The sequence below is a fragment of the Furipterus horrens genome, unplaced genomic scaffold (genome assembly GCF_987537825.1).
Source record: "Furipterus horrens unplaced genomic scaffold, mFurHor1.1.pri manual_scaffold_6, whole genome shotgun sequence".
Lineage (NCBI taxonomy): Eukaryota > Metazoa > Chordata > Mammalia > Chiroptera > Furipteridae > Furipterus > Furipterus horrens.
In genome coordinates this window covers 165,534,809-165,553,856 of record NW_028327176.1, presented here as the reverse complement: position 1 = coordinate 165,553,856, position 19,048 = coordinate 165,534,809, and the positions used below count along the sequence as shown (strand labels likewise).

The following is a 19,048-nucleotide window of genomic DNA, read 5'->3' as shown; positions in this document are numbered from 1 at the left end:
AAGATAAACCATGGGGAGGGTTCTCTATACTTTTACAGGGGCACTCAAGACATTTAAGCAGTTTTAGACCTGAGTTAATGAGTTGGGGCAAGTCATAAATTGATTTAAATGATTTAAGAAGCTCTCAGAAGTAGAACAAATTTATTTGGAAGGTTATAGTAAAAATTTAACCACGACCTTTGGTTTAATTTAGCTGAATAAAAGCAATTTTTCAGGGAAATATAACCTGATCATTTATGTTAGAGATGATAAATGTAAAGCTGTAACAATATCTGAAGACTTTAAGAACAATTCAAGCCATTCACATTTGATAGTGTATGACCCTGATCATCTATGTGCTATATAAACTGTTGACTCTTATTTATTAAACATTAATGGATATTAAAAAGATAAATTTCTGTAATCACTCTACCTTAAGACAATAATAGACATTTCAGTGTACCTTCCAGTCTTTTCTATATATGTGCTATCATATATAGTGATAACTTCAATTTAGAAATGTAAGCTATGCTATCAAACATTTTTTCCATAAATTACTGCAGATAATATCTTAGGTATTCAGGGATGATTTTAATCATCATCTTACTGGAGTTTACAAGGGCATGAAATGAGTATTAGACTGAGCATGAATACCAAAGCACAATGGTGGATATTAAAATATATATCTATTCAAGTGGTATTATATACCTAAAACAAATGGAAATATTTTTGGATTTTGTATTGCTTTGAGTTATGTAATTGCAGCTGATTTCTGCTGACATGGAAGTTGCAAATACACTGTTATATATATGAAAGTATTGAATATTGTGTCTAGAGTTACCACAAATAGAATTATTTGGAAATATATTTCACAAAGATAGACACTGCATTGGAATTTATAAAACAAGTTTATTTAGTTATATCCTTATTTCCATTATTAACACAACCTCGCTGGTTATATCAAAAGAAGATTCATAAATGAGTGATAATGAAATTAATATTTGCAAAGAGAGTCATAATTTAGGGAAGTGCTCTTAGAAAAAACCAGCAAAAGAATGGGTAAAGCAGGATATGGGCAAGAAAGGATCCAAGCAATGTTATGGTTCTAGGTAATATTCCAGCCTAATTCCATGAAAAGTTCTGTAGCATAAATAACATCTCAAAATTTATTCAATTTTTGGGTGAAGAAGCTAAACTTTTGTGCTCTCATACTAGTTAGTCATTGACTTTGAACCACTAGAGGAAGGTGGGGTCAATTCTCAGGCCTTTTTGCCCTTCCTATGAGAGAGGAGGCTGGTTTCTGTTAGGTTTCTAGGCACTGCACCAGCAGAATGTTCTATGCACTTGATCTTCACAATGTTGGTTTAAAGTAGATAGAACATCACTTATTCTGATATTATAGGTGCCCAGCTAAGCTGGTGGAGCTAGGTTATGGGTCTTCATAAAAATTCATAATTATCAATTATGCAAAAATTATCATGTGTGCATAATGCTATTAGTTAATATTAGTTACTCTGTTACTTTAGAGATAATCCCTAACACATATTAAAAATGGTGGTGATACTCTTGAACATCCAGCATACTGATCTTATAGAAAATATGAATCCAGAAGAAAATAATTACAAACTTACTATACAGTCAATCTGAAATTGTGCTTCTTAATTTATCAGTTGTATTTTAGTTAGTTTCAATTTAATAACTATATACAACCAGTATCAGATTTTGTAAAAAACATAGTGAGAGTAAGCATTTAAATACTGTTTGCCTCTCGAAAAGGAGAACCGAATAACAAATATTTTATTGTTTGGGTTGTTCTAATTAAGAATGCTTGATACCATTTACATTCTGAATTATGTATCCACTTGCTGGTGGAGTGCCATGGTGCTCAGAACAGTGAAGTGCATGCAATCAGTGCTAGCCAATAGCCACTGAACTAAAATGAGAATTATGTGTGGTCAGTGTTTTGTTATTGTTAACTACTTACAAGCTTTTGATATTGATTTGTTTGTTCTTATAATCCCCCTCTCTATATATATAAATATATATATGCATATATGCATATATATGTTAGCATGTGTTTATATTTACACACTAAAATAGATTAGAAAGTTGTGAAATAATTTGTTTCTTTGGAGAAGCTCCAAAGATAGAAAAATAGCTTTGAAAGCATATAAACAACTAGTGAATATGAAAATAATGAAGTTATAAAAACAATGAATGCTTCTCTACTACGATCCTTCATTATACTATCTATGTCATTACTTGTATGCATCACGACTGTTCCTACCGTTCACAGTACTGGCCTTCATATCCACGGGGGCACGCTGTGCAGCGGTAATCATCAAGGCCTTCCATGACACAAGAAGGGCTGAAACTGAATCGAAAAAAACAATTGTAAAGAATATTTTCACCTATTTATTTTATAAATTTAAGTAATTCTATCCATTATCTAGATGAATGGAAATTGTTCTTAGGTGATTTTAAACGACTATTGATAAGTTTCTATCCAAGGGCAGAATACCACAACTAAATACTACTACTAATAGTCAACAAATAAATATGGTTGATTTTGAAGGAATTAACAATGCATCACACTGACCATGTTAAAACTTTAATAATTATATGACAATCATGAAAATATAAAACATTCAGTAAAAGTGAGCATCTTTCATGAATCAAACAAAAACATTACTAGAATTTATGCACATTTGTCTGATAGTAGAATACGTATTACTAAATATCTTTCAGGTAAAAAAGAGGGAGCATAAAAGCTATATAATTCTTTTTCTGAAAACTCAATTCAAATTGTCACTGGCACTTCAACATATGAAGGGTGAATAAATGTTTCACTTAAAATAAAGAGTGCCTTTTCTAATTTACATACAAATTTCAAACTACATTTTACTTGAAACACAAAGTAATGTGATTTAGTGTGAGAAAAGAAGGAAAGCTTTCTACATGGAATGGGTAAGATTTTCTAACAATTCTACTATCTGCTAATAAGTAGGTCATATATAACTTGGCCTGTCTTCATTACAACACCGTGTTGATCACAGCCAGTCAGGTTTGCTACAGGTCTGCTAATCATCTTACCATGCAGAAGAAAGACATGACAAGACTTGAAAACTAAGCTATATTAACATGCAGTTTGCAGGTGGGTACAAACTTCTTTCAAATGTAAATGTTGCTGCATTCCCACTGGATAAAACTGCATGGTGTACTGGCATCTTTGAAATAAAAAACATATATATTTGTTGTAAAATGGTCAGGCTGCAAACATCATTTTTCTTTTTGTTGGCCTGCTACCCCGGTTGATGCTGAAAAAGTGATAAACTGTATAGACAATGGTCATACGTTCTATTGGTCGGATGCTTTTAGGACCTTATTTTATCTCTCTTGTAATGCATTAAATCAGTAGTATATGAATGAGTAATAACTCTAACCTTGCAAAATATGTAAACAAACTGATCTATTATTCACAAAGTCATTACCCAAAAAGTTTTTTTTTTTGCCTTTACAAAAGTAGAGCTACAAACAGATAATTGACACATTTGGCAAGTGCTTAGCTCTTTTAATTTATAGCTTGATGCTGAGTGCACCTGTATGTGTATGTGCATACACGTGCGCACACACTAAGTCATATACATAGGAACTTAAAAACAGACTTTTAGATATTTTAAGGGAAACTCTAGAGAGCCAACATAATTAAATCATACTCCTTTGCAGTAACTTATTTGTCTCAATTACAATGTAGGGATATTATAATTCTTCTTGAATAGTTGATATAAACTTTTTAAAATTATGATATTGTGGTGGATATTGTATCCCATATAAAGATTTATGAAGGAGGAAGCAAGAATCACATCTTACTTGAAGTTATAGTTTATTTTTTTTCTGCTCATAACTCCCTTATTTGTGCTCAATTTTCCTGTTGTCTACAGAGCCTCTCAGAAACCCTTGTGCTTTTCTCTCGGTGCTCATCATTTACATTTTCCATGTTTGCTAATTCTAAACTTGCCTCAACAGACTTTTTATGATTTAGTCTGCTACTCCGTGTGAGCCCTGTGGATATACTACTGAAATAAATGGGCTGGGCCAAGGAGGGCAAATGGGGAAAAATGGGGGCAACTGTAATATAATAACAATAAAAAAGTTACTCTATGAGATAGATAGATACCTATGCATGAAAGTTTTTGTGTAGGAGGTTATGATATTAAAAAATGTATTCCTTATTATGGATGTAATCAATAAGCTTGAAGGTCACTGAACTAGTCACTGTTATTTTGATTCTTACAGGGTCCTTTGCATAAAAAAGTATAATTAAATTACACAAATCATATATAAAAAAACAAAATTTTTTTTTTTTACTCTAAGCAATCTAGTACTCTTTTCCTTCTTGAAATTTCTTAAAGCTGTAAACTCACACCCTTGTACCTAATGTCTGCTTTCATTATTGATGGTCAGAATTCAGCAATGACCCTCACAGTTTATCAGGTTTATCACCACTATATGTACTGAGTTTCCCTCAAGTTAGGAGAATGTGATGCTCCTTCACTGCTGCTCTTCTCTCTTGTGGTGCCAATGGCAGCGTGGCCTTGGTCCTTTGTCCCTTGACAGCTCCCATCTTGGTTCTGCTTTCTTTTCTGCCTTCCCTAATGTAGACAGTCTTATGCTTCTCTCCACGTGCTCTGCTTGGATGGTAGTGCCCCGGAAAATCTTATCTGACTTTAATTCATTTATTACCATATGTCTTCCTTCTTGTGCCTTCCAAATGTTCAGATTTCCATTTCCTGTAGATATGTGCATATTTCCTTCCACACAGACCTTTCCTATCAATTTTAACCTATTTGAAAGATAAATTGTCTTTCTTCTGCAGCAGCTCTCTGTTAGTTTCTCGATTTCAGTTGATGGCACCACCATTTTGGGGGTCAACTTGTCTAAAAATTTCTACTTTCGCTCCATCTTAGCTTTCACCTCTCAAATCTAATTAGTTACCAATTCTGTAGAATTGCATTCAACAATTTTCTCCCACACATCTACCTGTCTCCACTTCTGTGACTGTTATCTACCTTTAGGTTCTAATAATTTTTTGCCTTAAGCTAACGCAAGTTTTTAAATTGGTCTTTCCACTTTTTTTCTTTGCCTGTTTCAATTCGTTACATTCAACTCTATTGTAATAGTCTTCTTAAAGTGCGGCTCTCATCACACCAACTTTTTTTTTATAATAAAAACTTGCACTTTTTCTTATTACATAGAAAATTAAACAGCAATTTCTTAGACTGGTATCCAAAGCTGTCTACAATATGGCCTCCCTGTTCACATTTATTTTCATCTGAAATTATGAAACTCTGTTTGAAATCCATTCTCCAAATTCTTTTACTTATGAGTTCTTAAAACATGCCTTGTGTTTTCTAGTCTCCAAGGTTTTGCTCACATACTTTCCTACTATCCCTACCAGTAAAAATCCTTCGATTCACTGTTTAGGATGTATTACAAATACTGTTAAGATCTATTATAAATACTGTTACTTTGTGTTTGACAACTCCAAAACCAAGTGTGATAGCTTGTGCCTTTGAATTTTCTTTGTATTTAAGTTGACTTCTCTTACAACACATATTTTATGAGCTTCTGCAAAAGATGTTGCGCTTCTCTTTTATATCTCCTATAGTTTTTGTTATAGTTCACCCAATAGTAAATTATCAATTAATTACTGAATTTTTCTAATTCAAATTGTTCACATTTTAATAAACAATAAAGTAAATAGCATTATATTATTTAAATTTGATAATCAGAGGAAAATCAGGGAAACAAAATGAAAACAATATTATTTTTCATAACCTACCACTTGGTGCTTGGATAGAATAATAAGATCACATATACTAACATCATCAATATCCAACTTTCCTAAATATTTACATCTGACTCCCTGTAAAAGACCTGTGATTCTATTAAACAAAAACAAAAGAAACAAACAAACAAAATCCTAGGAGCTTGAAGAGGAAAGGGAGCCAATTTATATGAAATATTTTCAGAATGTACACAAAGCCAAATATGAAAAAAAAAACCCCAAAACTAAGCACAGATAGAATGATCTTTATAGCTGAGTTGCTTTGTGGTTCTTATATACTTAGGATAAGGTGTCCAGCATTCTAGTTTTGAACAAACTGTCCTACCTTCTTTTCAACAGAAAATTTTAAAATAAAAACTGCCCTACCATACAGAGATTAAAGTCTATAATTTACTTAGCAAAAAGTATAGACAGCCTTAGCAGAAACATAAATGAAAACATTTAGGAGTTTTCATCAATACAGAAACCGACGCAGAATGTTCAGATAGCACTGAAATAAAATATTCCAGATTTGCTTCCCCTCATGGCTGTGTTTCCATGGTATCAAGCCTGGCCCATCTTAACAGAAAAGGGGCTGTTTTTCCAGGAGATACTGACTTATTTGGGAGTATTACAATAAGTTACCCAGCTTCAAATATACCATTTGTCAATTATTTTCCTGATAATTCCTTATCAATCATGAAATAAACAAACAAAATGAATAGAAACAGCCAGAAAAGTGACATAATATGTACCCAAACAATCTTTCATAGCTGTATTTATGGCAGAATTATATGCAAACACTAGACTGTTATTAAAATATTTCAAATTATGAATGTTTATACGTATTTATTTCACAAACATATTAACATTTATATGTACATTTTAATTAATAAGTATTATTTACTTAGGACAAGGTTTCAAAGGAAAAATGAACTACAAGGTATTATGTGCTCACTTTTATCATGTTTTTATATTGTTAAAAAATCTCTATGCTAAATTGAGGTTTTTGTCTGCATGAAAAATATAGCGAAATCGCAAAGCCCATGTGCTAAACAGACGGTGTTACTGATTGGGAAACACGGTGTAATATTTCTCAGTCTTACTTGTTGCTGGAAGAAATCAGAGGGCAAGCACATTGCTGACAGTCATCAGGCAGTCCCTTGACAATTCCATAGTACCCGAGAGCACATCGTTCACAGAAGTCACCAGCAGTGTGATGCTGACAATTCTGCAAAGGAAAAGGAAGCAATTAGCTTTTAAGTTAATAAGAGTTACAATGGAATTTATGATACAACTCTGCACCTATGAGTGTGTGTGCTCTTGTAAACGCGCCTGCGCGCGCGTGCACACACACACACACACACACACATATTGACAGAAACTCAGTTCTTGAAAAACTTTCATTTGAGAAACTAACACTGGGCTTTTGTAGCTCTATTGACAAGAAGAGTTTCTGTTCTCATTTTCCTATGTGAATCTCTGGGTACATTTTTCTCTTACTCTAATAGCAGAAATAAACTTCACAAATTTCTAAAATTTATTATATTCTGGCCATTGATGTTTCTTCCTGACAAAGTGTTAGAAAAATGATAAAAATTCTGGGACTTTGTGCATGCCCATCAGTGGGCTTTCTGAAACCAAACCAAGCATAAATTTCTTATGAAGCAACAATAAGGAAAAAAGTTCAGTTTAGTTAGAACCTTAAGAAAGTTATTTGTCTAATTCTTGCCAAATGCTACTGGTTCTTTATAGATAGAGAGGACCCAATCTGAAACTCTCAGGTCAATATTTTCTTTTTCACGCTTGCATAATAAGAAGCACTGTGTAATATGCTTTCAGACATTTATATAAATAAATTAGAATAGTTTCAGAAAAGTGTGCAGTTTTGAAATTAAAATTCTCATAAAGTAGAATTGTATTTAACATATAGGATTCATCTATACGATAAGGACTGAGGAAGAGCTACATGCCAGGCACTGAGACAGGTACTGAGTTATTAAGTGAGGGAAAACGTAAAATAACATGCTACCACCTGGTACCATATATAGTTATTACAATATCATTGACTATATTCCATATGCTGTACCTTACATCCTATAACTATTTTGTAACTTCCAATTAGTACTCCTTAATCACTTCAACATTTTAATTCAGTCTCCCAAACCCTCTCCTCTCTAGCAATCATAAATCTGTTCTCTGTTCCTATTTTGTTTGCTTGTTGATTTTGTTCTTTAGATTGCATGTAAAGAATGCAATATTGACTGTTATTTAGTGGAAATGTGACATTTGACTTTGGAAGTTGGGAAACAGGAGAAAACAGAAGGAATTCAGAGTTGAATTTTAGCTTGATTTTTATAAGACAGAATTTGGAGTGGTCAGAAGGGTGACATAAAAAAATATCAAAAGAAAAGTTGGGAAGCCAAATAGTCAGTTACAAAATATATGTACAGGTTAGTGAACCAATCTTTTGATCAACTCAGTGGAGCCACAGAGACACCTATAGGCTCTATATCGAATGTGGACCACATCCCATATGCTGAGCTCTTTGCCTCATTCAATCAATCAAGAAGCACATATATATTTTTCATGTGTTTTCTAATGGCTAGACAAGTTTTGGTATGGTATGTGTGGTTATTCACAATAAACAGTAACTGAAGTTATTCTTTCTACAGACATTGTCATGGAATTAAAATTATTTTTTAGAACTTCTATTAATTCTTTTTGAGAATTTATTTTATTTCATGGGGGAGAAACTATGACATTAACTCAATGAATTTTAGACCACTGAGGTTTTCTTTTACATTTTTAGTGATGTATTTGAAAATATATTGTTTGACTTACAGATGTATTTTATACCTTAATGAAAAATCAAGTTTTTCCATATAGTAGGATACAAATCTCAAATGTTCTAATTCTCACCTCAGCAGTTGATAACCCCTATTTTCAGAAATGTCCTCATTTGGGTGCTTCCTTAAAGCCAACACACTCAGCATCTTGCCTGCATTATTTTCCATCTTTTTAATATTTATTTCTGTCACAGGAAGTGGTGTTCTGTCCTTTGTCTAAGGACTCTCTCTTCCTAAACTCTGACTTCCTTGCCCTCTTGCCTTCATTTGCTCCAGCATCTGCATTTTCTCCTTTTTTGCTGGCTTATCCCATTGACATTTGAGGTTAGTCAAACTTTTCCTACCTTAAAAAAATCTCTGAGGTTTTAAGTCCCTTGACAACTTCCATAAGCTTTTTAAAAGCATTGTTTACATTCCTCGTCTCGACTTCTTCATCTCCTATTCATCCTTAAAAAGGCTTCAAATCTCACCATTAAAACATGGTTCCAGGATCACACATAAAATCTCTGTTGCTACATTAAAATTTACTGACAATGATCAGTCTGCACAGCATATGACCTTTCTGTAGCAGCTGATATTTCTGGCCATGCTTTCTTTGAAATGTATCTTCCTATGATTTCTTAGTACTAGTACGATTTATTGATTTTTATCCTACTTCTATGAATTCTCTTTTTTATCCTCCTCTTTCTTCTCTTTCTGTTTAGTAAGATTGGTGTCCTTGATTCTAATTTTGGTTAGAATCTCTTTTTCCCCTGTTCATTCTTCTTTGTGATTTCACCCATTACTGTAACTTCAGCTGTCATCAATGTGCCCAAAACTGAAAATCTTATGTACTCAGACTAGATATCTCTAATGATTTCCAGACTTATAATCCAAATTGCTTCCTGGATATCTCTTGTTGCATAACATAAAAGCACCATGAATTTGAAATGACAAATATTATGCTCATCTCTTTAAAACCTGCAAATAATTTTGTATTTCCAATTTATTTGGGGTCATTTTCAGCAATCTAGCGGCCTCCCTTTTCCCAGATATCTATTTGATGACTGAGTCCATGATTTTATTACTCTGTTTCCTTTTATCCATGTTACTACTATTTTTATCTGGCCACCTTGGTCTTTTATCTAATTAGAACAGCCTCTTAGCTAAAGATCCTGCTTCCAAATTTTCTTGTCCAGCAATTTCCCCACACTACATTCTAAAGAACATATTAAACAATGTCATTTTCTTTTTCTAAGTATATTTTATTGATTATGCTATTACAGTTGTCCCAATTTTCCCCCATTGTTCCCCTCTGCCTAGTACTCACCTTCCTTCCCACAACCCCCCCCGTCCCCACCTTACGTCATGTCCATGGGTCATTAATATAAGTTCTTTGGCTTCTCTATTTCCAATACTATTCTTAACATCCCCCTATTTTGAACCTTCCCATTATGCTTCTTATATCTTGGTACCTTTCCCCCCTTCTTCCCCTTCCCTCTCTTAGCTGATAACCCTCCAAATGATCCCCATACCTATGATTTTGTTCCTGTTCTGGTTGTTTGCTTAGAATGTTTCTGTTTTCTCTTTTTAGATTAAGTTTTAATAGTTATGAGTGCTGTCAGTTTAATGTTCATAGTTCTGGTATTCCTCTCTTCCTTAAATGAGTCCCTTTAACATTTCATGAAATAATGGCTTGGTGATGATGAAGTCCTTTAGCTTTACCTTGTCTGGGAATCACTTCACCTGCCCTTCCATTCAAAATGATAGCTTTGCTGGATAGAGTAATCTTGGTTGTAGCTCCTTGCTTTTCATCACTTTGAATACTTCTTGCCAGTCCCTTATTGCCTGCAAAGCTTCTCTTGAGAAATCAACTGATAGTCTTATGAGAACTCCTTTGTAGGTAACTCTCTGCTTTTCTCTTGTTGCTTTTAAGATTCTCTCTTTATCTTTAACCTTTGGCATTTTAATTATGATGTGTCTTGGTGTGGTCCTCTTTGGGTCTAACTTGTTTGGGATTCTCTGTGCTTCCTGGACTTTTTTGTCAATGCCTTTCACCAAATTAAGGAAATTTTCTTTCATTATTTTTCCAAATAAGTTTTCAATTTTTTGCTCTTCCTTTTCTCCTTTTGGCATCCCTATGATTCAGATGTTGGCACTTTTAGAGATGTCCCAGAGTCTTATTCTCTCCTCAGTTTTTTGAATTTTTGTTTCTTCATTCTATTCTGGTTGAATGTTTATTTCTTCCTTTGTTCCAAATCATTGATTTGAATCCTAGCTTCCTTCTCTTCACTGTTGGTTCCCTGTAGATTTTTCTTTATTTAACTTAGTGTAGCCTTCATTTCTTCCCTTATGTATTTGCTGTACTCAATGAGTTTTCTGAGCATCTGATCACTGGTGTTTTGAACTCTGCACCTGACAGGTTGGCTATCTCCATTTCATTTAGTTCTTTTTCTGTGGTTTTGTTCCGTTCTGTCATTTGGACAATATTTCTTTGTCTCCTCAATTTGGCAGACTCCTTGCATTTGTTTCTGTTTTTTAGGTAGAGCTGCTTTAACTCCCTGTCTTAGTGCACCTGTTAAGTTGTATGGGGAAGAGCCTTAGGTAATTGCCAGAGTGGGGCAACCCACTTTATAGCTTTATGGCTCTGTGGTGGGGAGGGGTCAGAGAGGGGACAATGCTGCTTCCTGGATTCTAGAGGTTTTCCCAGCACTCGCCCCATTTCCAGTCACTTTACCCACGTCCTATATGCATCTGGTACCCTTCTGGCTGTTGTCCTGGTGGGGATTCCCAGAGTGGGTGGCTTTATGTATGTACTAAGCCCATGAGGGCCCTTTAGACAGACTCTCCTGAGAAACTGGTAGTTTATTCTGCCACCCCAACCCCTACTGGTTTTTACAGCCAGAAGTTCTGAGGCTTTATCTTCCCTGTGCTGGAACCCTGGGGTGAGTGGTCTGGCCTGGGGCTAGGATTTATCGCTCATTCCCAAGGTCTCCTTCCTGATTTTTATCCACCACATGTGAATGCAGAGCTGCCTGTTCTGCCTCTGCCACTGCTGCCACCACATCCTCTCTGCCCTGACTCCCTGTCTCCAACCCTCCTAACTGTCTGGATGAATCTGGATTCTTAAATCCTTGGCTGTTGGACTTCCATACAGTTCAGTATTCTGGCAGCTCTGGAGGTTTTCTGTTTGGAGGTTAGCTGTGAGTCTTCTTGTGATTGCATGAAGAGGTGAAGTGTGTCTACCTATGCCTCCATCTTTACTGGAAGTCCAAACCATATCATTTTCTTGCTTGAAAGACTACACCGGTTCCCCATTTATCTCAGGAAGAATAACAAACTCTCTGGCATGGTAAGAAAGACCTTTACAGTCTGGCCCCCTACTTAGCCCTCCAGGCTTACCTCTAGCTATGGTAACTGCACACCATGCTAAAGCCACATGGGCTGTCTGAAATTCTGAAATTACGCAATGCTCTCTCTTACCTCTGGGACTTTTCACATGCAAATCCCTTGTTCTGAAATGTTTTTTCTCCCTTTTACCTGGAAATCCACTATTCATTTCAGCTCTCATTGCAAATGTTATTTTCTCTGATAAATATTCCCTGATGCCCTGAGTCTGGGCTAAGTGCTCCTTCTAGCTCAACACAGTGACTGAAACCTGGCAGGCATTCAATGACTATTTTGAATGACTGACTGAATGAATGCACTCTTTAGGAAGTATAGATGAAACTGGTCAGGATTCTTAGGATGAAAAAGGCCAAGTTTTAAGTCTAATAATTTGAGCAGAAAAGGTGGTTAGCAGGGCAAGATAATTTGCTGTATTTACATATTGATTTAAGTACCATAATCCTCTCTTATTCAGCCATCCAAAGGAACCACTTTAGTTTTGCAATAAGACAGTCATTCCATATTTAACAGTAGCATAGAAAGAAATAATGATTCTAAGAAAAAATAATTATCTATGAATTCCAGTCTCAAATCACTCAACGTGGTGTCAAATGATGAATAAGTGCTAACTGGGGAGTGTTTTACATGTTTTACATATTTTACAGTTATAGAAATGAATATATGCCAGAAAATACATGGTATCATGAACAATAATTATTGGCACTTAACTTTTGCAAAAACTGAATAATTATTTTATGTAACCTAATATAACATTAATAACTGAATAGAACACTCAAAGATAATGTTCATCATCATTAGAAATATAGAGATTAAAAAATATGGTTTGCTGCTGTTGTACCTGCTATTCTATATAATTTCTTCACAGAGCAAGCAAATATTTTGACCTTCTCTGGACAGGCAGTCAATCTTTCAAAGTGTTGCTGACATACTAAACTTGGTTAACTGAATCAAATGTTCTGGTAGGTCCACAAACACAACACATAAATCATGATGCCATTTTTGAAACATTTTTGACATAGACCTTTTATATTACTTCTCTGTGTGCTTTGAAATAGTGGATATAATATTTCTGCTTCTATTTCTCTTATATAGAAATTAATCTTTAGAAAAAATTCCTATATTTTAGGTGCCTAATTAGAAATTCAATAATATTCTCAAATGTGATATGTGCCAGTATCTTTTCAATAATATATTAGAATATATAATATGTGTACCTTTTGCACATGGTAAAATTGGACATATATTTTCCTTTTACTAAACCAAATGGACACAATATTAATAACATCATGTTAAACTTGATGTTAGAAGCTACTTAATCTAACCTTCTTTTCTTTATAGGGATACCTCCACACTTTCCTTGATATATTATTAAATGTATGAAGCAGCCCTTTTCCTCTCATATAACAATAAGCTATGAAATTTCCCTTATGGTGAATAAAAATCAATTTTATTCTAATTTTTCAGTCAGTGATCCAAGTTCTGCTTTCTAAAGCTAATTTCCATTTCCCAGGGAAAGTTCTTAAGTATTTAAAGAATACTATTACTTCCTAAATCTTTTTTAAGCTAAATATATATTTTTTCCAAGCTAAACAGTTAACAATCCTGGTTACTCAGGGTTTCTCTTAAAATAGAGATCATAAATCTCTACCTGTGATTTGCAAATCTATTGAATTACTTCCTCCCTTGATTGGATTTATAAAAATGAATCTGTAGTCAAGTAAAAACTTTTTTTCCACAGGAATTGCTATTACATGTCATTTCCTCTGTTCTTTCCTTTAAACACTAGATATAAGCTCCTAGAGAGCAAGGCCCAGACATTTCTCATCTTTATCCTCATAGCACCTACCATAACACCTGTAAATGGGAAATACTTATGAACAATGCCTCAAGAATGAATAAACAAGTGAACCCACCTCAGTTCAAAACCTTTTAAAATTAATTTCATCTTACAGTTTCACCTGTCAGGCTCTTTTTAATTATTGACCACATCCAGCACATTAGATGACACTTCCACCTTTATGTCCTCTGAATACCTGATAGATCTCATCCAAATCACTGATACTGATTTTGAACATGACAGGATCAAATACAAAGCCTACGTTTCATTATTTGGGGACATCTCTAGAAATTATCTTAGGTCACATTGTTCAACAACTTCTATATCCATCACAACTGTTAACTGATTACCATCTGGCTCATATTTTTTACCTTTTTTAGAGGATATCACAAACATTCTGTCAATGTCTATTTAAACATGCCAGTTTGAATCACAGATCTGACCCTTCCTGGCTTATTTAGTGTCTCTCATCATCAGCTGATGAGCTGTGAAAGAAGAAATAATCCTTTTAAAGTGACTAAAAACAACTGAGAGAAATCTAGCATTGGTCCTGGAACATAGATAGAGCTGGACACATGGTAGCTGTCATTGTATTTGCTGAATTGGATGTATGTCATATTACACTTTCTGATGAATTTGATATTATAATGGGATTCAGGAAGTTACAGTTTCAGATATTATGTACATAGCAATCCTAGCAATTAGTTTGCTATGTTTTATTTTGAATGAACATATTCTGATTCCTCCTGAGCACTGTTTATTTTTCCACACTTGACACATATTGGTTAAGTAAGCAATTCTTAAATTTTACTGGAGATCAAATTCAGTCTGTTTCCTACATTTTATTTTCACTTATAAAGCCTGGAATGGCATTTCACTTGTTTTTATCCTGTGACAAATTTTACATTTTCATAGTTTTGCAAATATTTTTCATACATGGCTTTTAATCACATTTGTAGATTCTCCCAGTACTATAGGATATAATTCACCTGACCTTTCAAAGTCAAACTCACTGAATTAGCTAAGTGTGTGCATACTCTTTCTCAGTCTGCAGTAGCATTTTTTAGTAGATTTGAAACCTGATTCTAATATATTTTTAACAAGACTCTGTAGGCTACTTAAATTTTCTCACCATTAATTTTCAGTGTTGTAATAAAATGCTAGTAATACCTATTTTGGTAAGTTTGTTAGATAGATTAAAAAAATAGGGTTTATAAAATGGCCACAGTAGATTCTATTCTGAGTCTATTTATTCTGGACAGGGCTAATTGCTTAACCACAGGTACCAATAATATAAGAGAACAGGGCTCATTGATAATAAAGACTTGTTTTTCTTTTCATTTTAAAATGAGTTGCGATAGAGTAAAAATATACTTTCATAAACTATTTGGTCTTGAGGAAATAATTTCAGCTAGCTGAGACTTTGATATTCCATGTGAAATACAGAAGAAATAATACTGACAATCGAGTGTAGTATCGATTAAATGAGATTATATTTGTGTAGAAAGATAGAGAGGTAGAGAGAGAGATAGATGTGTTATATATAATTTCTGAAAATCTATCTACCTATCTATCTATCTATCATCATCATCTATCTATCTAGAGTGTCTCTGTGTTTACTAATTATTGTTAGTTTACTTATCTTCTCTCCCCTTCAGGGATTGGGGTTCAATATCACTTAGATTTTATTCTTCCATCTTAAGAAAATTTTTCTGAAGAGGCAATAGTCACTGAGCTATTAATAATAACACACCTATGTATAGGATGTATTAATGCCTATGATGAAGCAACACCTCTCTTGTGACATTATGAATTATAAAGAGAACAATTCAAAGTGATGTAAATTTTATTTAGCAGTTGAAATAATTAGAACATTTTCTATAGCTTTGTTTTTTTTCTACCCCATATTTTTGAAGAAAGGCATATAAAAAAAAGATAAGTGAGAAGATCTAGCATAGTGCTAGAGATAATAGTTTTTAACTGTTTTGATTAATTATCATCTTATTGGTTTTTAAACTATAAATGGTAGATAAAATGTGTATTAATTATTATCATTATCATCATCATAATCACCATTATCACTGTCACTTTTATGGAGTTTACCATGTGCTAAGAAATTTACTGAATCCTTATTAAAAACTCTATGACTAAGCACTGTTATTATCTTCATTTAATAAATGAGAAAACTAAGATCCCAATGAGGTTATATCAGCTGCCTAGGTTTCCACAGCCTGAAAGAGATAAAGCCAGGATTCGAACAAAGACAGTGACCCCAGAGTCATGTTTATGATCACTGTATCAAAGTAAAGGGCATTGCACTGTGTAATGGAGATGATATTAAACTGGGATCCACACTATAATAGAAGAGAAATCAATATGCTTCAGTCTCCTCAGTTATAGCACTGGAGTAGTGATAGTTATTTCCTATTTGCCTTCAGGGGATGTTTCAAAGATAAAGTTGCCTAAATTCAAAAGTTGTAAGTTCCTTGAAGTAACATATAATAAATAAGAGCACACCAATTTATACTAGCTTTGCATATCTGATACACATACATATTTAATTTTCACTTCATCTAGGGATATCTCAGAAAATAGATCAGTATTTAAGATTCTTAAAGCACAAATATAGCTAAAACTGTCAATTGGTCCAAAAAGGACAGTAGACAACAAAATTTAACCTAACAAATAAAACTAAACTGTGTCCTTTATGAATTATTCTAAATTAATTAATAAAGTATACATAACTCTGTTAAAGGTAAGTGAAGATTGCATGAGAAAAATAAATGCATTTAATTCTCACTTAAGAATGTATATTTGACTTTGTGTGATGAACTCACAATGAAATATACAGATGATATTTAATAGAATTGTACACTGGAAACATGTAATTTTATTAATCAATGTCACTGATATATTTAATAATTAAAAAAAGTGATAGAGATGGTATCTGAATCCTAGTCTGGCTTCTCCAAGCCTGCCTTCAATATTTTCTTCTGTAGGTTCATGAAAGTTTATTCTCATTGATTAAACAAACAAACAAAACAAAACAAAACAAAAGAAGAATGTATAAATTAAATTATCCCCTCACCTATAATTATCTATTTAATTTTAAAAGCCAGCATACTGGTGAAAAAATACTACACTGAAACCTAGCAGTAATTACTTCAGGGATTCAAGGATGATTAATATTATCTAGTCAATACTATCATTCATTATTCAATTTAAGGATAAAAAATACATAGGAGCAAAACTTAAACATATTTTCACCTCTACTACCTTCCTTACAAATAAGCATGTGATAAATTTATTAGCCTACTTGATTGAAAAGAGAAATCTTTTTTTAAATCCTTACCAGAGAATATGTTTTTATTGATTTGAGAGAGACAGGAAGAGAGAGAGAAAGGGAGAGAGAGAGAGCGCGTGAGTGCACAAGAAAGGCATTGATGTGCCCAACAATGGGCAAAACTGAGAAAACAAGGACCTCAGCCCCAGGGTAATCTTCCCTCCCCTAGCATATTGCTTGCTGGTCATGCGGTTTAGACTCCCTGACCTTTCATATTGCTGGTCGTGTGGGTCGAACCTTCCCCTGACCTTTCCTCCTGACATGTTGCTAGTCATGTGGGTTAGACTCCCTTAGATGGAAAACAAACAAAGGAGCTAAAAAACAGCTTAAGCATTAAGACCCCAGGACACTGAAGTTCTGACCTGCATCAAACACATCTGGGCCTCAGTTGTGGTTCAGCTGCAGGCCAAGAAAAGCAGCAAAACCAGACAAGTGATGCCATGGCTGACATCAGGACCAAGTGCATTGACTAACAACCCCCTGCCTTGGCAATGAACAATCATTGGGGACCATGACCTTGAAAGGACACACCTGGAAAGCATATGAACATTCGGTTGAGATCCTCCCCTGAAGACTCCCCTAAAGTCCCTAACCTTAAGAGCCCCTGGGACTAAGGACTCAGCAGGCTCTCTCTATGGAGCATGCCCAGGCTTTTCCCCACTCCCTACCCTCAGGCATGTTTTCCTTGCCTCTCTCGTCTGTAACTTGTTTCCTGAGCCTATTTCTTCTATGGCTTCTTCCTTCCTCTACTTCTGTGGCTTTCAAAATAAACTTTCTCTTATAGTTTGAGTCTTGCCTCTGAATTCTTTCTTAGCTGGAACTCAAGTACCAGACTGACTCCACTGGTCTAACACCTGGTACCATTTCACCCACCAACAGGAACATACCAACATAATAAACTAACTAATAAAAGCAGCCGGAATTCTAAGAAAAATGGTTAAATTATGCAATATCCTAACAAAGATTGTAAAGATTTTACAGAATATCTAGTAACATAATATGCTTACAATATTTACATTTAAAAAACAGAACACAATATTGCACCTATAGTATTATATAAATCATATTTATAAACACGTGCATAAAATTGATAGGAAATACCCCAAATATTAACTGTTTCTCTGAAGTTAATTTTGGATGACTTTAATTTTTTTCTTAATACTTCTCTATAATTTTCAAATTTCTTATAAAAAGCTTATTTTTGTTTCTAATCAGAAAAAACCCTCATGTGGTTTCTACATAAATAGTTGTGTCCTCAGGTATTGTTTTAAGATGCTGTTAATATTTTGTATTTTGACATAAATCGTGGTTTTTCCAATTATCATTTTTAAAATTACTTTAAAAATGTGTAATACATGTATAATAGGATAAATGCCTTTTTTCTGCATGTTTTATTCCACACACATGTGCATCTGAGCACACTGCATCTGAGCACGTGTAAAGATAAATGAACACATAGACCTTGTTCAAGAAAGGCTCCAGTGAATACCTGGCATATGGAGGTTTCAGGGTCACAAAGGCCACTGTGTCCATTACACTGGCATGGAACACAGGTGCCCAGGGTTGGCCCAGGGGTGCGGCCACCTGGCCCAGAACGCAGTCGATAAAATCCTGGCATGCATGTCTGAAAGAAAAAGAAGCCAATTAGAATAACTAATTTGGAAATCTTGCTTTAGCAACACTTGGGTTTTCAGTGTAGTTAAAAAGGATTTTTATCCCCCTCACCTGCATTAAAGGCAACATCACTTACAAACACAAGTAGCAATTTTGATTCCTAACATGTATTTCTGCCTGGTCCCTAGGGTGTATAGGCAGCATCTGTGTCA

At 34.2% G+C, this 19,048-nt stretch overlaps 1 protein-coding gene across 1 annotated transcript in view; it reads right to left on the bottom strand.

Annotated features, from left to right (window-relative positions):
* The window catches only part of LAMA2 (laminin subunit alpha 2), a 521,547-nt gene that overhangs the window by 137,061 nt on the left and 365,438 nt on the right, over window positions 1-19,048 (bottom strand). The window contains exons 29-31 of the mRNA XM_090279831.1: window positions 18,712-18,846; window positions 6,913-7,037; window positions 2,267-2,353 (exon numbers count right to left, since the gene is read on the bottom strand). Coding sequence (XP_090135957.1) covers window positions 2,267-2,353; window positions 6,913-7,037; window positions 18,712-18,846 — 347 coding nt within the window. The remainder of the gene's footprint in view (window positions 1-2,266; window positions 2,354-6,912; window positions 7,038-18,711; window positions 18,847-19,048) is intronic.